The 26,996-nt window shown below is 40.9% G+C and overlaps 1 protein-coding gene across 1 annotated transcript; it reads right to left on the bottom strand.

The window, feature by feature from the left end:
- Positions 1–5,951: 5,951 nt before the first annotated feature.
- LOC138882939 (uncharacterized) lies at positions 5,952–25,879 on the bottom strand. The gene is made up of 6 exons (XM_070163586.1): positions 25,644–25,879; positions 24,861–25,292; positions 24,545–24,761; positions 7,960–8,047; positions 7,703–7,835; positions 5,952–6,132 (listed from the first exon to the last, which is right to left on the bottom strand). Exons 1-6 carry the CDS (start codon positions 25,877–25,879, stop codon positions 5,952–5,954), a joined length of 1,287 nt encoding a protein of 428 aa, XP_070019687.1.
- Between the last annotated feature and the right edge of the window lie 1,117 nt (positions 25,880–26,996).

Genomic DNA, 26,996 nt, shown 5'->3' with positions numbered 1-26,996 from the left:
CACCATAGGGCGATGAAAGCTGAGAGAAGAACCCAAAAATGAGAGAGACTTGATAGTGAAAACCCTCCGGGCACTACAAGTCGAATAAGATTGAGAATCAGAGGGGGAATCGCCAATTAAAGATCTTGAAAGATGATTGACGGTAAAGGATAGGCCACATACGCATGTCATGGCCATTAGAGTCGGTATCTGCATTTGATAGGGTTTTTATTTATAGTTTCTTTTGTCAAAGAGTCATGTTTTTTCCTTTGTCTTTTTATTCTGTCCCCTTTTATCTTTTTCCTCTCATAGAAAATCCCCAATAGAGTCTGTCTGGTCAGAACAAGTACGAAATGACTTCAAATAGGCCATCAGCTTTCCAAAATGAGATCTGACTAGTACATCCAAGTGGTATAGTCAGCAGGAAACAAACGCGAAGCCAGTGTCAAAAAGGTATCCCCAGCAAAAGGGAATTGACAGAAGGATTGACAAGCGTCAAGAGGGATACCGTTGCCTTTATCAAAAGTTATAAACCTCAAGGCCAAGGCCCATGGACAAAGTAAGGAAAGCAGTGAGCATGATTTGGCGAAATCCATACTAGACTAAAAGGTTGGGGAAATGCCGGTTTCCGAGCTATGCCACAAAAGCAAAGAAGGAAAAAAGGAAAAGTCATCCCGTTAGGAGTATCACAACCAACCACCATGTTTTAAACTAACAATTTTGTTTGATTTGAAACAGGTAAAGGAAATGGCATTGATGCCAGAACTGCGTGCCACAAGGGATATTATCAAACTGGGGCAGAAAATTTTCCTTCCATTTAGAAAATTTTCTGGAAGTCAGGTACCCCCAGCTGATAACATTTTACCCCCAACAGGTAAGTAAATCAAGGGAGGTAGTCTTTGAAGGAAGAAGCTATGCAAAAACAAAACAAAAACAAAAAAGGGCTTAAAAAAAAGAATAATAATAAAAATGGGGAAGGTAGAAAAGGAAAATTCATCCCAATCCCCAGCAAGTATTCGAGGTAAGACATTTTCAAGTCTTAAGGATATTTTGGGTCCATCCGCCCTCAAATAGGATATGTTGGGTTCATCCGCCCTCAAATAGGATCTGTTGGGTTAATCCGCCCTCAAATAGGATCTGTTGGGTTCATCCGCCCTCAAATAGGATATGTCGGGTTCATCCGCCCTCAAATAGGATCTGTTGGGTTCATCCGCCCTCAAATAGGATCTGTCGGGTTCATCCGCCCTCAAATAGGATCTGTCGGGTTCATCCGCCCTCAAATAGGATATGTCGGGTTCCATCCGCCCTCAAATAGGATATGTCGGGTTCATCCGCCCTCAAATAGGATTTGTAGGGTTCATCCGCCCTCAAATAGGATATGTTGGGGTTCATCCGCCCTCAAATAGGATATGTTGGGTTCATCCGCCCTCAAATAGGATATGTTGGGTTCATCCGCCCTCAAATAGGATCTGTTGGGTTAATCCGCCCTCAAATAGGATCTGTTGGGTTAATCCGCCCTCAAATAGGATCTGTTGGGTTAATCCGCCCTCAAAAAGGATCTGTTGGGTTCATCCGCCCTCAAATAGGATATGTTGGGTTCATCCGCCCTCAAATAGGATATGTCGGGTTCATCCGCCCTCAAATAGGATATGTCGGGTTCATCCGCCCTCAAATAGGATATGTCGGGTTCATCCGCCCTCAAATAGGATCTGTTGGGTTCATCCGCCCTCAAATAGGATATGTTGGGTTCATCCGCCCTCAAATAGGATCTGTCGGGTTCATCCGCCCTCAAATAGGATATGTCGGGTTCATCCGCCCTCAAATAGGATATGTCGGGTTCATCCGCCCTCAAATAGGATCTGTCGGGTTCATCCGCCCTCAAATAGGATATGTCGGGTTCATCCGCCCTCAAATAGGATCTTATTTTCAAAGTTATTGTTAAAGACAGGCGCCCACCTGAATAACGAGAGGAATACATTTTGTCTTTTCATTTCTGTTCTAGGTCACCCACCAGTATAATGCGGGAATACATTTCTGTCTCTTCACTTCTGTTCTAGGTCACCCACCAGTATAATGCGGGCATATAATTTTTCATATCTTTACCACCAGGTGCCCACCTGTATAACGAGAGGAATACATTTCAGTCTTTTTATTTCAAGTGTTGAAATTGGGAGCCCGCCCAGATAACAGAGGCATAAATTCAGTCTTTATTTTCAAGTGTTGAAATTGGGAGCCCGCCCAGATAACAGAGGCATAAATTCAGTCTTTTATTTCAAGTGTTGAAATTGGGAGCCCGCCCAGATAATAGAGGCATAAATTCAGTCTTTTTATTTTCAAGTGTTGAAATTGGGAGCCCGCCCAGATAACAGAGGCATAAATTCAGTTTTTATTTTCAAGTGTTGAAATTGGGAGCCCGCCCAGATAACAGAGGCATAAATTCAGTCTTTACTTTTCAAGTGTTGAAATTTGGAGCCCGCCCAGATAACAGAGGCATAAATTCAGTTTTTACTTTTAAGTGTTGAAATTGGGAGCCCGCCCAGATAACAGAGGTATACATTCAGTTTTTACTTTTAAGTGTTGAAGTTGGGAGCCCGCCTAGATAACAGAGGCATACATTCAGTCTTTTTACTTTTAAGTGTTGAAGTTGGGAGCCCGCCCATAATAACAGAGGAATACATTCAGTCTTTACTTTTAAGTGTTGTAATTGGGAGCCCGCCCAGATAACAGAGGCATACATTCCACGTCTTTACCCATAGGAGATGCATTTCCTCCTAAAGTTCAGTTTCACCATAGGAGACGCACTTCCTAAGCAAGTTTCGCCAGTAGGAGACGCACTTCCTAAATCCATTGTACCAGTAGGAGACGCACTTCCTAAAAAGTTTCACCAGTAGGAGACGCACTTCCTAAGTTTATTTCACCCAATAGGAGACGCACTTCCTAAGCAAGTTTCATCAATAGGAGATGCACTTCCTAAGCAAGTTTCATCAATAGGAGACGCACTTCCTAAGTCAGTTTCACCATAGGAGACGCACTTCCTAAAGCAAGTTTCACCAATAGGAGACGCACTTCCTAAGCAAGTTTCATCAATAGGAGACGCACTTCCTAAGTCAGTTTCACCATAGGAGACGCACTTCCTAAAGTTCAGTTTCACCATAGGAGACGCACTTCCTAAGTTCATTTCACCCATAGGAGACGCACTTCCTAAAGTTCAGTTTTACCATTAGGAGACGCACTTCCTAAGAATAGGTTCACCAATAGGAGACGCACTTCCTAAGTTCAGTTTCACCAATAGGAGACGCACTTCCTAAGTCCTTTGTACCAATAGGAGACGCACTTCCTAACCTAAGTTTCACAAGTAGGAGACGCACTTCCTAAGCTGATTTCACCAATAGGAGACGCACTTCCTAAAAATATTTCACCGATAGGAGACACACTTCCTAAGATAAGTTTCACCAGTAGGAGACGCACTTCCTAAGTTCAGTTTCACCAATAGGAGACGCACTTCCTAAAAATATTTCACTGATAGGAGACGCACTTCCTAAGTCCAGTTTTACCATAGGAGACGCACTTCCTAAGTTCAGTTTCACCAATAGGAGACGCACTTCCTAAAAATATTTCACCCCTAGGAGATGCACTTCCTAGTTTGATTCATTTTAAGTTCGACCATAGGAGACACAATTCCTAGTCCAGTTTTTTTGAAGTTTACCCGTAGGAGACGCACTTCCTAATCGAGATTTTATAGGAGACACACTTCCTAGTTCTAGTCACTGAAGTTTTCACCCTTAGGAGACGCACTTCCTAGTTTAGCTCATTCCGATTCAACCATAGAAGACACACTTTCTAGTTTGAGTCATTGAGGTTTTTATTTTAGCAGACACATTTGCTAGCAAGAGTTTTGGTTTTACTCATAGGAGATGCACATCCTAGCCTAGTCTTTAGTTTACTCTCATCATTGCATCAGTAGTGTAAGTAAGTTACGATTTTGCTAACGACTCACAAATCTTCCCAGTACAAACTGGGTTAGGAAATTTTGTTTGTTTTGTTTGTTTTGATTGTCAGGGACCCACCTGTAGAACGGAGGTTTTTGCGTGTCGAAGATAGAAGAAGTCAGGAGTCTGTTTGTAGAACGGAGAAACATCTTTTCAAGATCAAGCAGTGACCCACTGTAAAGCAGAAGGTTACAACAAAAATCCCCAGCACTCAATCCAAGACAGAAGCAACAAGAAGCTCGCCCCAAGAATGCAAGTCCACAGTCTGGGATGATCAACAGAAGCTGGTCACCAAAAAACAAAAAAAAACAAGAAGAAGAAGAGAAAAAAAAAGAAAAAAGAAAAAGAACCCAAATTACGGAAGTGGAGAACAAATGTGGTCTGCTCAAGAACTAGCACCTACAACTAGCAAGTATCAAGGTTCAGATCCAAAGTCTGCATCAAGCACCATTCAAGACTCAAGACCAATTTTCAGAAGACTTAAGAGATAGGAATCCTTGTAACAAGTAGCTGATAGGCTTAGTTAGTCTTTTTCAGTTTTCATTTTTGTTGTAATGACAGGACCGCGGACCGGAACCTCGACGGAACGGCACCTCGATCGGCTCTCCACCTCGGTGCACCTCACTATCTCTCTCATATCCCGAACTACACGTGGCCTGATTCCTGTATAACCAAGGATATGTAGGCAGCTCAGATACCAGGGCTCGGTCACAATCCCTCCCTTTCCTTAAGTGTAGTCCGTCCAAGTAATGGTCGGGTCAAAAACACGTCTAGTCGTTCTTTGTCGGAAAACTCTTCGTGTTTCCAGTCAAAGAGGGGCAGCTGTAAGCACGTGATTTTTGACCCTCCCCGAGAATTTTCACATTTTTAGCGTGAATATGTGAAATTGGGTCTAGTATAGCTATTTTAACTATTTTACTTTATTTCGTTGCAAAAAGAAAATTTCAAAAAATATATATATAAATTTTAGTTTATGTATTTCTCATAAACTTGAAAAATACAAAAATTGCACTTTATTTTTGTACTTTATACAATTTCGAAAATTACAAAAAATAAAATATAGTTCTATTAAGGTTTTATAGTCATTTTAACTTTGAAAAATACAAAAATATTACCTCATATTTTATCTTAATATTTAAAACGAAAATTACAAAAAAATAGTTTCATTAATATTTTGTAGCTATTTTAAATCTTGAAAAAATATTTAAAAAGGTATAGTTTTGTTTAAATACTAGTCTTATTTTTGGTAGGTTTTTTGCTTACATAGGACTAGTTAAGCAACGTGTTCCTATTTCTCGAGTCCGGGCAAAAGAATAATATTCGGGTTTAAACTACCCGGTTTTAGGCCTAATTTTCAGACCTAGCCCATAATAAACCGTGTCCAGGACACATGGGGAACCCCACCACGCGTGGGGGACATATGCCTCGAACCCCACCACGCGTGGGGCTCATTTTCATGGGCATTGTGTTACAAAACACGGACAAAAAGGCAAAGGGGAACGGACAGACTTGGAGACTTTTGGAAATTTTGAGATATACTACTGTTCATGCTTCTTCTTCAAGAAGAAGAAGAAGCAAATACCCAGCTAAACCCCCGTCAACCTGCTGCCCCACGACCCCTCCAAACAAAAACCAGTCGACACCCTCACGACCACCATCAACCACCCTGTCTCCTCCCTCACCCAAACAACCACCTCCATCGCCAGAAAAACCACCATTAACGACCTCACGACCACCACAAAACCATCACCAAACACCCACCACCTACGTCCGAAACCAACTAGCTCCCTCCGTCGTCGTCGCGACTAACTCCCCCACTGCCCGAAACCACCATCAACAACCCCGTCTCCTCCCTCACCAAACGACCACTCCGTCCCGGCCAGCTGACCCTCTCCGTCTCGCCTACATCGTCAACAAACACCCAAACCCCACGTCCCAAGGAGCAGTCGATAAAAAACCAGTCCACCAAAACCTCCGACCACCCTAAACCATCGTCAAACAACCATCACCCAGTCGAGCAGCAGCTGTTGCTGCTGCTGCTGCTGTGTCACCTTCCCCAGCGCCGCGACCAACAGCAACATCCAGTTTCCCTGTCGTTTCCTCACGCCCAGCAGTGGAACAAACGACCACTGAACACCGTCCAAACACCACTGCTTCAGCTATACTGTCCAAACGCGACCACCACTGCTTCAGCTGATGTTATCGTTGTTCTTTCACTGTTGTCGTGCGGTCCGTTGAGGTCGTCTGTGTTCGTCGAGGTCTGGCGCGTCGAGTCCGTCCGTTGTAGTCGATGTTGAGGTTCGGTCCATGGCTCTATGCGTTTCTGTTTATTCAGGTTAGTAAGCCTCGATGTATTATTAAAGAAATTTTACGTTCAATGTTCGAAGTTGCAATATATCAATTGATATGATAATTTTCTGCTTATGTGTTCATCGTATGCATTTTTGCTCATTTTGCGTTATGTGATTCCTGTTTATTTGATGTCATGTAATTAAGTTGGGTTAATTGTTCTACGACATAAGTTGGATGTTGGTTTGTTCGTGGCCCTTTGCTTAGTTCATTCGGATAAAATTGGCATTAGTACTCGTTGTTACTACTCCCGAAACACTCGTTCGCTAAACTCATTTTATTAATTTTTTTTTGACAAGTTATGAGATTTTAGTTGTAAAGAAGTCGTAAGGTTAGTATTGTTAAAGGCGTAGAAATGGCATCCTTTAAAAATAAATAAATAATAATAAAAAAATAATAATAAAAAATAATAATAAAAAAAAATAAGATGAGACGAGCCTCGCCGAAAAACAAAATACAAGCTGCGGGGCCCTCTAAATGTATATATTAAATACTTAGATTCCGGGACGGGCCGTTAGCAAATTTCACGGCCTTACCCAAAATAATAATGCGCTAGTTGCTCTAGGCGCGCCTTTAATAATTTTATCTCCCTAAACTCGGGTGCACATTTATGTGACCCAAATCCAAATCTCAACGGAGTCGAAATATGTCTCTAGTCACGGGCGCATTGATTGTGGCGTGGCCCGAGATGCATTTCCATGATGTTGCAAATTCTAAAAAAAAATAAGAACGAGATGAGCCTCGCCGAATAAAAATACAAATTGCGGGGCCCTCAGTAAATACTTATTTTAAATTACTTAGAATTCAGGAGGGCCGCTTAGTGAATTTCGTGGCCTTCCCAAAATAATAACGCGATAGTCTCTTTAGGCGCGTGTTTAATAATTTACTTTCTTAAAACTTGGGGTGTGCATTTCATGCGACCCAAATCCAAATCCCAAAACGTCAAATAAGATATGTTCCGGATTGTGGGTGCATTTCATGTGACGCAGTCCAAAGACATGTTTTAAGCGACGTTCACATTCCTAATAATAATAATTAATAAAGCGGTTAAAAGATAAAATTTGCACATGGTTCATAATTGTATTAAAAATCAGATAAATAAGCCGAATATAACAGTTGAGCGACCGTGCTAGAACCACGGAACTCGGGAATGCCTAACACCTTCTCCCGGGTTAACAGAATTCCTTATCCGGATTTCTGGTACGCAGACTATAATATAGAGTCATTATTTTCCTCGATTCGGGATTAAAATTGGTGACTTGGGACACCCTAAATCTCCCAAGTGGCGACTCTGAAATAATTAAACCAATCCCATTTCGATTGTCCTTTAATTGGAAAAAACTCCCATTGCACCCCCTCGGGCGCAGAAAAAGGAGGTGTGACACCTGCGAGCTTTAGGTTTCTCTAATTTGGAAGACTCGGCCAACGCCTCCTTCTTCCTCTTCTTGCCCTTATTGGGTTTCGAGGTCCCTTCCTCACCATCAGGAGATGATCTCATCGACACTTCATCCCCGAGGCCTACATAAGCATGAGGTATCAAACTTACCACCACAAAAGATATTCATAAGGAAACATGGTAAAGATAGTAGTAATAAGCATATTGTGGTTCTTGGCCTACCACCGCGTTTTGGCTAAGTCATGCCAGGAATGCTCGATATAAGGGAAAATGGAGTCCAACTATCTGATCCATCCAGATAGGTTTTGAACCGCGCCGGGATACCAAGTGGTGGCTGCATAATGAAAAGAAGATCACTTTTCAGAAGGGGATGAAAAGGAAATAAAATATGCTCGAGGTAGGGGCACTTACGGTTCATATTCCATTCCTTCGGGAATGACATCCTATTAGCCGGGATGATGTCTGAGGTCCTCATTCGGACAAACCAGCTCATCCACCCCTGATCCTTGTCCTCGTCGATGCTTGAAAAGAATGGCCTCGCAGATCGAGGGTGAAGCTTGATCAAACCCCGGAAGAGACGAGGGCTGTATAATCTGACCAAGTGATTAAGGGTGAAGGTCATACCCTTGACCTGGTTGGAAAAGTATCAGAGCATATAAACGATCCTCCAGAAAGAAGGATAGATCTGATCGAGTGTCATTCGGTACTTATGACAGAAGTCGAGAATCACCGGATCTATCGACGGGGAAGAAGGATCCGAAGAATCTACGGGACCTAGGGTAAATGGGTATGTATACACGCCGAGAAATCCAACTTTGTGGTCTACTATGCTTTCTTCAGAATTGGGGATCTCTACTAACACTGCCTCCTCCCATTGGCAGTCTTCCTTCACTCTATTCGTATTGGTCACCACGCTGATGTATCGAGACACATGCTCAAATTGGCCTGGTGTAGAAGGTGGATTTTCGATAGAAAAATCAGATACAATATCGAATTGGGTAGGAGCACATTGCTCGATATTTGGGGGTACTTCTGGTTTACCCCTGGATGGGCGAGACGAAGAAGCAGCACCCTCTTTCTGAGGTACCGTTCTAGGGTCCTAGCCATGACTATAAAAAAAGGTTTCTAAGAAAGAAAATATGAAGGCAAGCGCAGAAGGGAGAAGAATGTAAAATATGGTGAACTTAGCTTTAGAAATTTGAAGATGTTGTAAAAGTGTGAATAAAAAAACGATTGAGGTATTTATAGAAGCCATATGGGCAGCATTTGGGAAGCGGAAAGGTCGAACCAATAGCGATTCGTGGACTTCTCGATAGTCGTGTTGACAGCGACTCCTGCGCAGCCTTTGAGTCATGACATTTAATGCTCTGATGGACTGATGTCATGATGGTAGTATCTAAGAGGCAAGAATTCAAGACCATTTCTTGTCGTTTTCATTCTAAGAATCGTGGGGACTATCTGTATACAGTGAAAATCAGAGAGTCCGATTTTATAATCATTATGGCACTTCGTAAAGGCCGCCCCATAAGGCTCGAGGCTCAGCCCGGGGTTCGACCCCTAGGGTCTCAATGATCGACCTCGAGGCTGTGCAAATCAATGGCTATGATGGACACATGGGAAGTTCCCAAGGCACGTGATTAAAGCTGACCAAGTTTATTAGGCTAGTCCAAGCCCATACTGTGGCATTAAATGGTTGTACCAGCCTCAAACCCTTGTAATAAATGTGTCTGTACTATGTTGGGATTCCCCCTCATATATAAAGGGGACCCTTGTCATTTTGTAACACAATAACACACAACATTCAATACAAGAACATTCTCTGCTCTCTAACATAAACACATTCTTCTTTGATTCTATTACTTACATTTGTTGTATTTCATTAATTGTTCTTCATTTATTACTCATTATTGACCATAAAGAGCTCAGATCAAAGCTCTTAGTATTGTTAGACCTTCATCGGCCGGTTATAGCCTAGTGCTTAGCTCGACCTCGAGGCCCCGTATAGGCCAGCTCGAGGCCCCGAATCCCAGCCACTCAGTTTGCTCGATACACTGCCTTCAAGCTCTTATCATATTTCCTAGTCTCACACTTAGTATCTATTGCCTAACAACTAGCATAAAAATAAATCACGTATTTTTAGAACCACAAAATCAAATCTAGTAATAATTACAATTTTCAAGGTTAACAGCTAAAGAGTAATACATTTTAAATAGTGGCTAAAGAGTAAAGAAATCTCTAATTAGTGGCTAACTGTGCACTTCTCCCTCCAATATTTGCTCATCTGGCCCAAATACATTACTCAGCCTACCCTCTTTTTCCCTATTTAATTTATCTGAACTAATATGTACATTGCAATTCCAAATATTGCCTTCCCTTTTTAACAACAAATTTGAAAACCACATAACAACTTTTCTCTTCTCATGTATTATTCAATTCACTTAACCCAAGCATTTCATACGTATTTCCCACAGCTTTTAATCTTTCTATAAAAATTTGTACATAACTTTTAGATTACAACTTTCTTAGCAATTCTACATCTTTTTCATATTATAATGATCTCATTTTGGAGCTGATTTGAGGTGCTTGAGATTGAATCGTTGAAGACCCACCATTGTTGAGCTTGAAGCTCTTTAATCTAAATTTTTAACTTGAAGTTTTATTATTTTATTTGAAGTAGCTATTATAAAATATTTCTTCTAGTACCTAGGGGAAGTTCATACTGAAATTTAGTCGCATTTAGAGATGATTTGAGGTGATTGAGATTGGATATTTCAGCTAAAAATTAAAGAAGAAACGTAGTCACCCAATAGTATACCGCTAAGTATACAACTATATTATACAGTTTATTGTAGTATACTTCATCAGTAAACAACTTTGCAATAGTATTGTCACGACCCAACTCCCACCGAAGTTGCAACATTGCCTAACACTACTTGCTAAGTAAGCCAACAGTCACATAATAACTAAGCATTTGAATAAATATGGTTTAATAAACTTAACAGCGGAATTATTATAATTATCTAATAAAAACAATAATAATACTGCTACAACTATCCTCAAAATCTGGTGTCAACGAGTACATGAGCACTACTGAGTATCAAAATACAAGCCAAATCCTTAGTACAATGGTCTGGATAATAGAACCGTAATAAGGGAAATAAAGGAAAGAGAGTCAAGGTCTGCGAACGTCATAACAGCTACCTCGAAGTTTCCAAATACAAGTACCAATACGGCTTTAGCAATCACCACGTGCAGATGTAACTGGATCTGTATACAAAGTGTAATGTGTAGTATGAGTATGACCTCATGTACTCAATAAATAACAGAATTAACCTTGGGTTAAAAGCAGTGACCAACTCAAAAGAAGACAGTCGAAAACTAATATTAAGGAACACAGATATAATGATGACAATAACTATAAGTAACTCAAAGGAATTATCATAATTAGCTCATTCACATTACAATAATTTAGACATCATTTCAAGTATTGTGAGCACGTGATTTTTCATTCCTGTGACGAAATATACAGATCATTCAAACAAAGGAACCTGTATATTTCGTTCATGTTTTAGTCTGGTACTTCATTACAAGGCCTGAATATGTTGTTTTCTTTTGAATGATGTGTGGACTCTCGTTTGGCCTGATTTAGCTGAAGTTCGTCAAACTTTGGAGACGTTTTTTCTCTAGCAATGTTTAAGCATCCCTCAAAATAGTTCCTTTGTTTGTTTTCCTCAGCAAATCTGGTTATATTCTGTTGTCCGTCCATTAGCCTTTTTGAGTAAGCTCAGTACTTCAGTTTGTTACCTAGCCTTACTTGACTCATGTATAAATTCATAAAGGCTTACAGATAGATATAAGATCTAATTTTAAACTTGATAATTCTCAGATTAGTTTAGTTTTTTGCCTCTTGTTATTTTAATGTGTGGAAATGCTTAAAGGCATATGATTCTGAGTATTGGCATTGGGCTATGGCGTTTGGATCTCTTTTATCTATGGGCTTAGTCTGGAGCCCAGATCTCTCCATCAGTGCTGTGTCACTGACACATATAGCACGCTGCGTGTCACCTGGGCCTGGACTCAATAGCCCAATTCTGAGTGGGCGCGTACAGTTCAGCCCCTGGACCGAGTTAAGCCCAGTTTTCAATTGACCACTACTGATCTCGTTCGCAATGGGCTCAGTCCAAAGGCTTGAAAGCCAATGGAAATGATATCCACACAGGCAGTAGTTCGAAATTACATGATTTCAGAATGATTCCTTCATAATCGAAGCATGCCTTCTTAAATAATAGTAATAGTTTGAGGCCTCATAGTTTCCAATCAAGAATCTATACGTGAGGCGTACCATATTGGAAAGGGATGTAGTTCATGGCCTTCAAGGTTTAATTTTGCATTCCCTTTAAAATTGGAATCAAATACGTGTCGTGCCAAATAAAATCTCAAAGTGCACGTTCCCTTCTGACGCGTATAGCATGTAACCTAAATGAAGGCTAAAACAAAATGAGGTAGAAGAATTAAAATTGTAACACCCATATGTCGTATGCTCCTAAGAGTCTTTTTGGCCTCGCAACAATCTCACATTAGCTTTAGGAAAATAATTGTACATTCGTAGTTTGTTTTAGGCATGTTTAATATACCATTGCGATTGTGGACACGTTTGCGTGACATGATTATGATTTCTAAAATAAAACCGGAGTATGCGTTCGTGCAACTTTGGCCCGAACATTCTTAATAATAATAAAGCGTTATTAATTTTGGACACATTCGCGTGACATAATTTTTGACGCACCAAACAAATGGGTAAAAGTGGATAATTTTATTTCCATTAAATCATGTAATTTCGAACTACATGCCGGGCCTAAGCACTGATTTAGTGGTTCACAAGTTGCCCACTGACCCGACATTCCCTCCTGTCAAACCGAACCTGAGAAAGTTCAAAACGGATATGAGTGTAAAGATCAAGGAAGAGGTCACCAAGCAGTTCGATGCCAAAGTCATTCGGGTCACCCGGTATCCCACCTGGTTAGCCAATGTCGTGCCTGTACCGAAGAAGGATAGCAAGACCAGGGTGTGTGTTGACTATCGGGATCTCAACAAGGCGAGTCCAAAAGATAATTTCCTATTGCCAAACATTCATATCTTGATTGATAATTGCGCCAAATATGAGATTGGTTCTTTTGTGGATTGTTACGCGGGTTATCATCAGATCTTAATGGATGAGGAAGATGCAGAAAAGACGGCATTCATCACGCCGTGGGGAACGTACTGCTATCGGGTCATGCCATTTGGTTTGAAGAATGCTGGGGAAATCTACATGAGGGCAATGACAACAATATTCCATGATATGATACACCAGGAAATCAAGGTGTACATGGATGATGTGATTGTAAAGTCTAGAAAGCAGTCTGACCATGTTAGGGATCTGAAGAAGTTCTTCCGAAGGCTTCACAGGTATAATCTCAAGCTTAATCCTGCAAAGTGTGCTTTTGAGGTGCCGTCTGGAAAGTTGTTGGGGTTTGTAGTCAGCCGTCGGGGCATTGAACTAGATCCTTCGAAAGTCAAGGCCATCCAGGAATTGCCACCTCCGAGGAGGAAGACCGAGTTGATGAGTTTGTTAGGGAGATTGAATTATATCAGCAGGTTCATCGCTCAGCTCACGACAACTTGCGAGCTGATCTTCAAACTGTTAAAGAAAAACGTTGCGGTCAAGTGGACAGATGAATGTCAGGAGACGTTTGATAAGATAAAGGGGTATTTGTCAAATCCACCCGTGTTGGTCCCGCCAGAACCAGGGCGACCGCTAATTCTATATTTGACGGTTTTGGACAATTCATTCGGCTGTGTATTGGGTCAACATGACATCACTGGCAGGAAGGAGTAGGCCATATATTATCTCAGCAAGAAATTCATGTCGTACGAGGTCAAGTACACTCAGCTTGAGAGGACATGTTGCGCCCTAACCTGGGTGGCACAGAAGCTGAAACATTATTTGTCATTGTATACTACTTACCTCATATCTCGCTTGGATCCATTGAAGTATATCTTTCAGAAGCCTATGCCCACAGGGAGGCTTGCAAAGTGGCAGATCTTGCTCACAGAGTTTGACATTATCTACGTGACTCGAACTGCAATGAAGGCACAGGCCTTGACGGACCATTTGGCAGATAACCCGGTTGATGAAGACTATGAACCTTTGAAAACGTATTTCCCCGATGAAGAGGTGATGTACATTGATGAGTTGGAACAAGCTGAGAAGCCTGGATGGAAACTTTTCTTTGATGGGGCTGCAAACATGAAGGGCGTGGGGATAGGAGCAGTACTTATTTCTGTAACAGGGCAGCACTACCCTGTTACGGCTCAGCTTCGTTTTTACTATACCAACAATATGGCTGAGTGCGAGGCATGTATTCTGGGTTTGAGGTTAGCTGTGGATATGGGTGTCCAGTAAGTCTTGGTCTTGGGTGACTCGGACCTCCTAGTGCACCAAATTCAGGGAGAATGGGAAACACGGGATATGAAACTCATACCATACAGACAATGTTTACATGATCTTTGTCAAAGGTTTCAGTCGATAGAATTCAGGCATATCCCAAGGATCCATAATGAAGTCGCCGATGCTTTGGCTACTCTGGCGTCAATGTTACATCATCCAGATAAGGCTTATGTGGACCCTTTTCAGATTCAGGTCCGTAATCAGCATGTTTACTGTAATATGGTAGAAGAAGAACTTGATGGGGAGACATGGTTCCACGATATCAAAGAATACCTCCGGATGGGGGTATATCCGGTATAGGCCACAGGTGATCAGAAAAGAACAATTCGACGATTGGCAAGCAGATTTTTCTTCAGTGGAGGGGTGTTATACAAAAGAACCCTAGATCTCGGATTGCTAAGATGCATAGATGCCAAACAGGCCACAGTTATCATGACTGAGGTACACTCCGGAGTTTGTGGACCGTATATGAGTGGGTACGTTCTAGCAAAGAAAATTCTCCGAGCAGGTTATTACTGGCTCACTATGGAGCGAGATTGCATCAGTTTTGTGCGCAAGTGTCATCAATGCCAGGTGCACGGAGATTTGATTCATTCCCCACCATCTAAATTACATACAATGTCGGCACCATGACCCTTTGTTGCTTGGGGCATGGATGTCATTGGGCCAATCGAGCAAGCAACATCAAACGGACACAGGTTTATTCTGGTAGCCATTGATTATTTCACCAAGTGGGTTGAAGCGAAAACTTTCAAATCTGTGACCAAGAAAGCAGTGGTCGATTTTGTGCATTCAAATATCATCTGTCGGTTTGGGATTCTGAAGGTAATCATCACAGACAATGGCGCCAATCTCAACAGTCATTTGATGACAGAGACATGTCAGCAATTTAAGATTATACATCGCAATTCCACCCCATATTGCCCTAAAGCGAATGGAGCAGTCGAGGCAGCCAATAAGAACATAAAGAAGATACTTCGGAAAATGGTAGAAGGGTCCAGACAATGGCATGAGAAGTTACCTTTCGCATTGTTGGGTTATCACACTACTATTCGCACTTCGGTAGGAGTCACTCCTTATTTGTTGGTGTATGGCACGGAGGTGGTAATACCCACAGAAATTGAAATCCCATCCCTTCGGATTGTCGCTGAGGCAGATTTTGATGACGTTGAATGGGTCAAAACCCGCTTGGAGCAATTAAGTCTAATTGATGAAAAGAGATTGGCAGCAGTATGTCACGGCCAATTATACCAACAGAGAATGGCGAGATCATATAACAAGAAGGTACGTCCACGGAAGTTCGAAGTGGGTCAGTTAGTGTTGAGACGTATCTTGCCTCATCAGGCTGAAGCAAAAGGAAAGTTCGCCCCGAATTGGTAGGGGCCATTTGTCGTAACTAAAGTGTTGTCCAATGGCGCGTTATATTTGACAGATGCAGAAGGGAAATGTGTGGAAATGGCTATCAATTCCGATGTAGTCAAAAGATACTATGTATGATTTCTTTGTTTGTTTGTACTTGTTTGTATTTGGCATATTTTGAAGATTGAAATGACGAAGACATTTTGTTCTGGTATCTAAAACACTTTATCCCTCGTCACCCCTTTTGAGCCTTATTTATTTCCTTTCTTACCCCTCCTTCGGAATCAGTAGCAAAGATCAGAAGCACAAGCGTGAAAGAAAAGTAAAGGAAAAGGAGAAAAGAAAAGAACGAAAGGGAGAGAAGAAAAATGAAACTTGAAAAAAAAAGATAAAGAAAAGAATGAAAAGAAAAAAGAAGAAAAAAGAGACAACAACAAAAAGAGAAAAAGAAAGCAAAAAGAGAAAGGAAAAGAAAAGAGAAAATCACAACAACAAAGTAATTCCTGTGACATGAACTACGTTCGACCTGATTCCTTTTAAGGATACGTAAGCAGCCTCACGGTTCGGTCTCATAAAAAAAAAATCCAAAAGCCCCCAAGCAAGAAACTGGGGCAGAAGTTGTGTTTGTTGTGAGAAACCTGATTCCGAAAGTTGTAACTTTAACCCACTTGAATTGTTTTGAGCCTTTTATACCCTTTCTTTCTAACCCTGTCCAAAATCCCACATTACGGTCCAAAGAAAGACCTTCTGATCAGTCTTTGAGAAATGTCAAGTCGAGCAGGTAAAGGTAATTTCATGTTAGGGGTAACACTTTGGTTCAAGCAGGAAAAATAAAAATGAGAGAGCCTTATTGGTGAAAACCCTCATGGGCACCGTAAGGCGATGAGAGTTTAGAGAAATTAAAATGAGAGAGTCTTATTGGTGAAAACCCTCACGGGCACCGTAAGGCGAAAGTGAGTTGAGAGATGAACGAATGAAAGAGGTCTGCTGGTGAAAACCTTTCAAGGCGCCGCAGGATGAACAAGGTCAAGGTTTGGGTAAAGTAATCAGGTCATGGAAATTCTGGGGCAACGAAGTACGACAACTGAAAGTTGATTGGTTGGACAGATTGGGCCGATTAATCCGAAATGCATGTCATGATCATTGGTACCAACTGTTCCACTCAGATAAGTTTCTTTTTCTTTTTCCTTTTGTTAGCAGTTATTTGGTTTTGGATTCTTCTTATCCTTAACCCGCAAAGTCATTGCATTTCATTTTCTTTTGGGTATTTATCTAAAGATGTTTCAATGTCAGTCTTGTTCAAAGCAAGTCGAAGCTCACTACCAACTTCCAAAATTGCAAAGCACATCGTGGTCGGAGCATACTAAGGATAACATGATGTAAGAGGGGGATACAAGGAATCACCGGAAGTTTCATCGGTGAAATGGTTTGACAATGTCATGGGAGATGCAAAAGTTCAGATAAAGGGGTCAGAGGTAAAACAACAGCGGGGGTATAGAACACTCGGCTCGTCAATGGTAATAGGGTTTGAAAGTCAGTCAGAAAGTCAAAGCGGTTCAGGGCCAGTTCGGAGAAGCCAGTCAGAACAAAACATTGCAGCAAAAAGATCTTCAGCAAGAATGCCATCGGCTAACCACCACTTTAAACTGACAAAATTTTCTTTGATTGAAACAGGGGCAGAAAAATTTGTTTGATTCGGAAAAACTCTCCGTAGGGGAAAATAGCAAGCACCAAAATAGGTTTGACCGTAAACTTTCAGGACCCTCATGGAAAATGGGACCTAGTTTAAAGTTCAAAAATAGCATAATCTAGAATAAATGTATCCCAAAGGAATATAAGTTTGTTTAAAAGTTTGCAGGTTCGAGAATAGGAGTTGCCAGGACTCTCCTGAATAATGAGACTTAGTTTAAGATTTCAAGTAGATAACAACATTTAGCGTAAGTTCTACTGTAGGATAGTATAATTCAGCCATGAAAGTTGTCATCCTTAAGATGAAATTTGACCTTTGATTTTTCAGGACCCTCCTGGATAATGGGGAGTAGTTTAAAGATTCTTTAGATAACAAGATTTAGCAGAAGTCACACTTTAGAAGAGATAACTTAGATTTTTAATTGACGTTTAACTAGGAATTTCAGGACCCTCCTGGATAATGGGACCTACCTTTCAATTCTTAGTAATACTTGGTAATACGATTTAGTTTTACACTCACATCTATGCCCAGCCACCAAACTGGGGTAGGAAAATTTTCTTTGTTTTGTTTATTTTGAAGTCAGGAGCCCGCCTGGAGAGCATGGAGTACTTCCAAGTTAAAATCAGGAGCCCGCCTGGAAAGCAAGGAATACTTTCAAATGCAGCAGTCAGGAGCCTTCCTGGAGAGCAGGGAATATATTTTCAAGTTCAGCAATCAGGAGTTCGCCTGAAAAGCAGGGAATACTTTCAAATGCAGCAGTCAGGAGCCCGCTTGGAGAGCAGGGAATACCTTCAAGCGTAGCAGTCAGGAGCCCGCATGGAGAGAAGGGAATACATTTCAAGTCAGAAGTCAGGAGCCCGCCTGGAGAGCAGGGAATACATTTCAAGTCAGAAGTCAGGAGCCTGCCTGGAGAACAAGGGAATACATTTTCAAGTTCAGTAATCAGGAGCCCACCTGGAGAACAAGGGAATACATTTCAAGTTCAGTAATCAGGAGCCCACCTGGAGAACAAGGGAATACATTCAAGTTTTAGAAAGCGGGTGTCCGCCTGGAGAAAGGGAAGCATTTAAGATTACAATTCAAGGCGGCAACAAGGGGATTCCACCAGGAGAATACCAGTCAACAAGGCAACAAGAACCATAAGAGCAAGTTTGAAGATATAGATATGATTTTGTAATGCATAGATCATATGCTAGTCTAGATTCTTTTCATTTTGTCATAGTGTAATAAGGGGGTTCAGTAAGCAGTAGCAGCAGTAACAACAACAGTGAAATCACAGCTCCATGGTAGTCCCAGCTACCAAACATTCCTGAACTACACTGACCTGATTCCTTTTTAGCCAAGGATATGTAGGCAACCTCAGAAGCAAGGTGCGGTCAAATCTTTCAAAAATGCTTCCCACGGAGTATTCAAACGGGCAAAAATCGCTCGTATCCGCTCACTTATATTTGCACGAAAACTCTTCGTGTTTCCGGGCAAAGAGGGGAAGCTGTGAGCACGTGATTTTTTCCCTATATGAATTGCTCCAACAAATTCAAAACAAAATAATTTCTTTCAGTGTTTGCAATTTTGTTGGATTTCGTGGCATTTTTTGTTAATTATTTGCATTTGTTTGTGCACTATGTTATTTAATTCAGGAAAAATACAAAAATATATGTTGCATCCGCATTTAGGATTTAATTACATTTTCAGATTAATTAGCAAATTAGTTTGTTTTATAAAAAATGAAAATCACAAAAAATAATTCATTTTGCATTTTTACTTTTTAATTTTGAATTATATAATTTTTATTTAAATTTAGGATTTAATTAATTATTGTAAATACCATTATGAGTGATTAATTTAATTGGGTAGGATAATTTACTTTAAAAATTATTATTAATTAATTTAGGATTTTTTTTTAATTTTGGAAAAAGAAAAGAATTGTGAAATTGAAAAAGGAAAAAGAAAGAATGAAAGAAATCCAAATCTGGGCTCAAACCCAATTTAATTGTCCCAGCCCAAATGAAAATCACCCAAATACCCGGCCCAACCCACGCCTGACCCGGTCCGTATCCCCCCCCCAAACGAAACGATGTCGTTTCAATAAGTATTGATCTGAGCCGTTGATCTCCCCTTGATCGAACGGCTCAGAACTGAAGCCCTGGGAGTATTTAAGTGTCCGAACCCTGTTCCCCCTCCCTCAGATCTCCTTCTGCTCAACACCCCACCAGAAACACCCGAAACCCTAGTTGAGCTGCCCCCTAATCCCCGGCCTCCGGTGGCGGAGCCACCTCCAAACGCCACCAAAATCACACCACCGAACCACCCTGACCCCTTCGTTCCGAATCCCCACTCCGTTTCCCTCGAATGTTGCCCCAGCTCCTCGAATATCAGATAAAAAATGAACCCCAGAAAGCCCAAGTCAAGTTTTGGCAAAATTTTGTGCCGTATCTGAGTTTATTCGTGTGTTCTTCATAAGAGCACATGATTAACCTCAGATTTGGCCAGAAAATCCGAGGATCTGAAGACCCAGGCTTCCCTTTATTTTTTGAACTTTTCTCAGGTATTTTTTTTTCTTTCTTTCTTTTGGTTTAATCTGTCCCTCGTTTGTTTTCAAATTTTCTGTTTCTTCTCCTCTTCTCGAATCATTCTTCACTTGTTCCGGAATCTATTCATTCATGCATGAGTAATCGGAGTCTTGTTAGGTTAGTTTTAAAATTGTTAGTTTGGTTAAGTTTAGTTAGTAAACCATTTAGTTTGAAGTTTAATTGTTCTGTGTTATTTGGTAGTCAGATAATTGCTAATTGGGCCGTCTCAGTTTCGATTTGGGATGCCTTCTCTTTAAGTTTGTTCGAATTGGGTTTTAGGGTTTGGTCAGTTTCAGCTCATTGAGTGAAGGCCCAAATTTGGAAGCCTGCCCGTTGGACAAGTTTGGGTCCGGGTCTTTGTTCATTTGACCCCATTTGGTCCAAGGTAATTTCAGAGGTTGTGGGGGGTAGTTCAGGAAATTGGCTTAGGGAATCTTTGGTGTAACAAAATAGGAAGCTTCCTAAGAAGCTGGGGTGGGAATTAATGTGGAAATCTGTTTTTTAACTTAGGGATAGCTAAGCAAGAATGAAAATATCAAAAGGGTAGAAGTGCAAATCTGAATTCTTTTAGGCTGCCCTGTTTCTTGCCTATAAAGGCATCATTTCTTGCCTTTCAAGGCAGAACCAAGAGCTGAAAAGAAGAAAGGCTCAGAAAAATCACAAACAGTTGAATTTTTTTTTAAAAAACACTGTTCTATTGAACCTCCTGCTTTGAAACCCTGAGGCTTTCCATTCCTGAGGCAGTTTTGCTTTATTTGGGGTTGAAATGGATTGAGTTCGAGTTTGTCACAGGTTGGGAAAAGGCAATTGGCAACCTCAAGGGTGAAATGGCTAAACAAGCCAAAAATTTTAAGGATGAAAGAGAACATTGTTACGCCTTAATGGCACGGCTAGAAAGGGACTTGAAACAACTCCAAGAGTAGAACCAGGTAGCCGAACGAACTTTGGAAGCCAGAACCAAACAAATTGGGCGTTTGTTGCAAGAGAAGGGTGTCATAAGAGAGCGAGTCAAAAGGGTCACCAAATATATCGCAATGAAGTGCAGTAGCTGTGAGGATATGACGAGATCTATGTTCTTCGCTATTGTGATAATTTTTGTTCACCGAGTAATGGAAGATCTCTACCACCTTCAGGGGGATTTAGCGAGTCGGCCCGCAACAAGGCCGAATGATGCCTCGCGGGTCCTAGGGACAATTGAGGCATTGATGTATTCGTGATTTATTGAGTCTGTGTTTTCTTTCCGTTAAAGTCTGCCAGTTGTTTTGGAGTCTGTATTTCTGTTATCAGAGTATGTGGGTTGTTTGTTTTTGAGTCTGTATCTCGAGTCTGTTAGTTTCTTTCGAGTCTGTTAGTTTCAGTCTTTGTAATATCATTATATATATATATATATATATATTTGTAATAGCGTTATATATATATATATATATATATGAAAACTGAAAATCCCAAAATGTTTTACTTCACACTTATCCCCAAGAACTACGTTTGGTCTGATTCATGCGGGGTCATAATACGTAGGCAATCTCCATAGGATTCGACTGTAACCAAATAAAAGAGAGACAAAAATAGCGGAAAAACAAGAAAGAAAAGAGAGAAAAATAAAAATCAAGAGAGAATAAAAACAAAGAGAGAACGAAAGGAAGGAAAAGAAAAGAAAGAAAAGGGGAAGTTTGCAATCGGAAGAAAGAAAAGGTCGGTATGACGCATGCAACCAAACAAATACATAATAGAGTTGGTTAACTATGTCACGACCCAAACTGAAGGGCCATGACTAGCACCCGACCACACTTGCCGAGCACCAACGTACATGTCATATAACCTTCATTATTATCTTTTAAGGCTGACGAGATCAATATAAATGGTAGACCTAGATCATGGACAACCAGCAATAAAATATGATGGCATGCATATACATAGCAGGGGATGACCAGACAATCAAGAAACTACATATAAGGTATGAGCTACCACGCTACTATGAAAGACTATACAACAAAAACTAGCCGACAAGGCATACCAAACTATACATGAGCCGACACTTGTCTATGAGCCTCTAAAAGAACATAAGTGTTGCAACATAGCCGGAACAGGGCCCCGACATACCCATAATGTCTATAACAAAAATTGCATACCAAGACCAAGGCAAGTCCGGAGAAGGGATCTCGCCAATCACCGCTGAACTGGACAGTCTACTGTGGTGGGGGAGCTGCACCTGTCTGTCTATCAGGACCTGCAGCACGACATGCAGCGTCCACAAATAAAAGGACGTCAGTACGAATAAAGTACTGAGTATGTAAGGCAAGGAACCATAAATACGATCAGTAATGTAAGCAAGGATAGAGAATATACAACCTGTAATATCTTAGTACCTCTGAGGGCTACTTACATGAAATGCATGATACATATGTATAAATACATAAACCTTTAAAGCATTCGCCTCTGTGGGCATCATCATCATCATATCGTACCCGGCCATAATAGGCTCGGTAGAATCGTACCCGGCCACGTGGAGCTCGGTAAAACCCAACTGATCAGTGGTTGCACAATAGGTGCCGTACCCGGCCAACTATAGCGTGGCTCGGTAGAGTAAAATAGATACATATATATAATGCATGCTCGACTCATGGAATCACATTCTAAACCTTTCGGAGTGACGTAAGGTCGGTATCCTCTGTACACGTTATTAGGACTAAGTCTTCACTATGAACCTTATAAGATTCAGGAAGTATGAACAACATTGATAACATAAGAATAAGAGAAGCAACATTAACATCAATCGTTCCATAAGAGGGAAAACAATGTAAGTACTGCTAGCTTCTAAGAGTAGAGTATCTTTGGAAGCTCGTTCATTACATTATGTACAATCGGAGTCGTGCAAAAGAAGGAAAGGGATAGCCTCACATACCTTGTATATACTGCCCCAATCTCAAGCTATGCAATTGTCAAAACTCCTTAGTCTACAATAAGAGAAACGATACTATCGTTATCATTTAAGCGTCATAACTATTATGTATCGACCACAACCTATTTTACGATGAAACGGACAGCACCTCCCCTATATATATGACCTCACACCATTCAAAACAATCACCAAACAGCCCAAACATCATCAATAATAAACATATTGAGCCTCCCGAAATAGTCCACACACAGCCTAATCACTCCATACATACGACGACCACCGTAGTCGTGTCAAACAACCTGGAAATGTTACGAATAACTATCAGCCCATAAACCTACATATATATGGTGTTTCTCCACACCCTTCCTCCTCCAAAACTCCACAAGATAGTAGTAAAATACGCAGCCCAACAACAACGCAAAACAGTCCACAAAACAATAACACTACTACCAAACCTTTCGATATATATCTCACAAGTTCTAGCTTCAATGGCTTAGCCGCAACTTGGATAATCTTAAATACATATAGAGTAAGAGGTTACTTACCTTTATACAGAAAGAACAACTCCAATTTGACCTTAAATTTCCAAGAAATATCCCTCCAATGCTGCCACAACAACAAAAAAATGAAACTAGCGATCAATTAGTGTTTTTCGGCACTAGAATCACTTTAGAAGGCTTGAAATCACCTAGGATTAATATTAAGAACATTAGGGAGTATTTACAGAACATATACCCTTTAAAACAACCTCCCACACGAGTTGGAACGACACAAAAATGAGCAACAACAAGAAGAACAAGAGACTTACTAGCGCCACGGAATTCCCGACACTTGATTTGTGTTGTTTGCCCTTTTTTGGGTCTTGAATCTTGAGAGAACCTTGAGAGGATGTTCCTAGGGTTCTAAGGTCTGAAAATAGTGAAAATAAATGACTTAAAACGGGTTGGAGTCATCCTATATAGGTCCAAATATCTTAAACCGACTTAGTGGGCCCCATAGAGAGGTGCTTGGCGCAGTCTCGCGAAAACGCGAATATCTCTCTACTCCGAAATTGTATCGATGAACGGTTTAATGCGTTGGAAACTAGACTCATAGATCTTTAATTTTGTTGGTAGATCACCCCGTAATTCCTTGTAAATTATGAGAAAAGATTAGAAACATTTGACCTAATGTTTAAGTAAAATTATGAACCTAAGTTGCGACAACTTTTGTCGACTTTTGTTTCATAACTCGTTTGACTTCAAGACTTATGATACAGATATTATATGATTAAAATACCTTAATAAATGACCTCTTGAGTGTATTAAGCACCGCTAGATTACCTGAAAATACGAGTTACAACATCCTTGATTCGTTTAACTTCTAATACTGGTTAATCACCCTTATACACTCTTGTATCACTTAAGACCAATAGGATTGACTTCTTATCATCTCAAAGATAATTCCTTTTTGGATTTATGTTAACTAATATATGGCATGAACTAACACATGTGGATATGGGTTGTAACACCCTCCCCCCCTTAGGAACATTCGTCCTCGAATGTAAGGGTTTAGGGGGAGTTTAAATCACCGTGGATTCCAATGGAAATTTCCGATCAATTTTCCCCTATAAAATGGTCACTAGAAAAACTTGCATGTAATTAAGCCCAACATATGGCTTCACAAGGCTACACAAAGCATTATGCGTATTTACATTATCTACATATCACCATTTTGTATTAAGGAGGAGTATTCTCAAATTATTGCTTACCTCATAAAGCCGTTTCTTCTTCCAATGTATCCTGTCTTCCACCAGCATCCTTGTTATCTTCATTCTGGAATAAGTAAGGGTATTTAGACTTCATCTCCTCTTCTGCTTCCCATGTCATTTCTTCCATATTTTTGTTCCTCCACAATACTTTGACGGAAGCTACATCTTTTGTTCTCAGCTTGCGGACTTGCCGATCTAATATCGCCACTGGCACTTCTTCATATGATAGGTCCTCTGTAACTTGTACATCTTTGATAGGGACGACTCGAGAAGGGTCTCCAATACATTTTCTCAACATAGATACATGGAATACCGGGTGGACAAATTCCAATTCGGATGGCAATTCTAACTCATAAGCAACCTGTCCAATCCGTCGAAGAATTTTATACGGCCCGATATACCTTGGACTCAGCTTACCTTTCTTCCCAAAATGCATAATACCCTTCATTGGTGAGATCCTCAGGAAAACCCAATCACCAACCTCAAACTCTAGATCACGACGTCGGACATCAGAATAAGATTTTTGCCTGCTTTGTGCCGTCCTCAATCGCTCCTGTATCACTTTCACCTTCTCAATAGCTTGGTGAATCAAATCTGGCCCATATAATTCTGTTTCACCGACTTCGAACCATCCAACTGGTGATCTACATCTCCTCCCGTATAGTGCCTCGTATGGGGCCATTTTAATACTGGAATGGTAGCTATTGTTATAGGCGAATTCTATGAGTGGAAGATGATCATCCCAATTCCCCTTAAAATCTAGAACACATGCTCGTAGCATATCTTCCAGTGTCTGAATGGTACGTTCAGCCTGTCCGTCAGTCTGCGGATGAAATGCAGTGCTGAGATTTACTTGTGTGCCTAAACCCTTCTGGAAAGACCTCCAAAAGTTAGCCGTAAATTGAGCTCCTCGGTCTGATATAATAGATATGGGCACACCATGAAGCCTAACAATCTCCTTGATATACAACTTTGCATAATCTTCAGCCGCGTAAGTTGTCTTCACTGGCAGAAAATGGGCACATTTTGTAAGTCGATCAATTATCACCCAGATGGAGTCAAACTTATGATAAGAGCGAGGTAATCCAATAATGAAGTCCATATTAATCACCTCCCACTTCCAGGTCGGAATCTCTATATTTTGAAGCAATCCACCGGGTTTCTGATGTTCTATCTTTACTTGTTGACAATTGGGACACTGGGCTACAAATTCAGCAATAGACTTCTTCATATTATCCCACCAATACTGCTCCTTGACATCATGATACATCTTTGTCGAGCCGGGATGGATGGAATATCGGGATTGATGAATCTCATTCATAATCTTCTCTCGCAACCCTGCCACATTAGGCACACACAATCGGCTCTGGTATCTCAGTGCCCCATCTTTTCCGATCCTAAAAGCCATACTTTTACACTGTTGAATGCTTTCTCTTAATCGTACTAAGATAGGATCTTCATATTGTCGTGCTTTTACCTCGGCTACCAAAGATGATTCTGATGTATTCTGTACAGTAACACCTCCGTCATCAGAGTCTAACAATCTGATTCTCATATTGGCTAGCTGATGAAGCTCTTTAATCAACCCCCATCTACCTGCCTCAATATGTACTAAGCTTCCCATTGATTTACGGCTGAGAGCGTCTGCCACAACATTGGCTTTACCGGGATGATACAATATCTCGACGTCGTAGTCTTTCAATAATTCAAGCCACCTACGCTGCCTCAAATTCAACTCTTTCTGCTTGAAGATGTATTGTAAACTCTTGTGATCTGTGTAGATGTCAACATGGACGCCGTATAAGTAGTGCCGCCATATCTTCAAAGCATATATTACTGCAGCCAATTCCAAATCATGGGTTGGATAATTCTTTTCATGCTTCTTCAATTGTCTTGATGCATAAGCAATCACATTCCCATGCTGCATCAATACGCACCCCAAACCTATACCTGAGGCATCACAATATACCACATAACCTTCTGTTCCTTCAGGAAGAGTGAGCACTGGTGCAGATGTCAATCGATTCTTCAACTCCTGAAAACTACGTTCACAAGTGTCAGACCACTGGAATTTGGTAGCTTTTTGTGTTAACTTAGTCAATGGTGATGATATAGAGGAAAATCCTTCTACAAACCGCCTATAATATCCTGCTAGCCCTAGGAAGCTGCGGACTTCTGATGGTGTTGTAGGTCTCGGCCAATTCTTTACTGCATCGATCTTCTGAGTGTCGACACTAATACCCTCATCAGATATCACATGGCCAAGGAATGCTACTGAGTTCAGCCAGAATTCACATTTGGAGAGCTTAGCATATAACTTACGATCCTGAAGCGTCTGTAATACTATCCGCAAGTGGCCCGCATGTTCCGCCTCCGAACGAGAATACACTAGAATGTCATCAATGAATACAATCACGAACACATCAAGATAGGGCCTGAATATAGTATTCATGAGATCCATAAAAGCTGCTGGGGCATTTGTTAGCCCGAACGACATCACCAAGAACTCAAAGTGCCCATATCTT

Source organism: Nicotiana sylvestris, chromosome 12 (assembly GCF_000393655.2).
Source record: "Nicotiana sylvestris chromosome 12, ASM39365v2, whole genome shotgun sequence".
NCBI lineage: Eukaryota > Viridiplantae > Streptophyta > Magnoliopsida > Solanales > Solanaceae > Nicotiana > Nicotiana sylvestris.
This window is presented reverse-complemented; position numbering and strand designations above follow the sequence as displayed.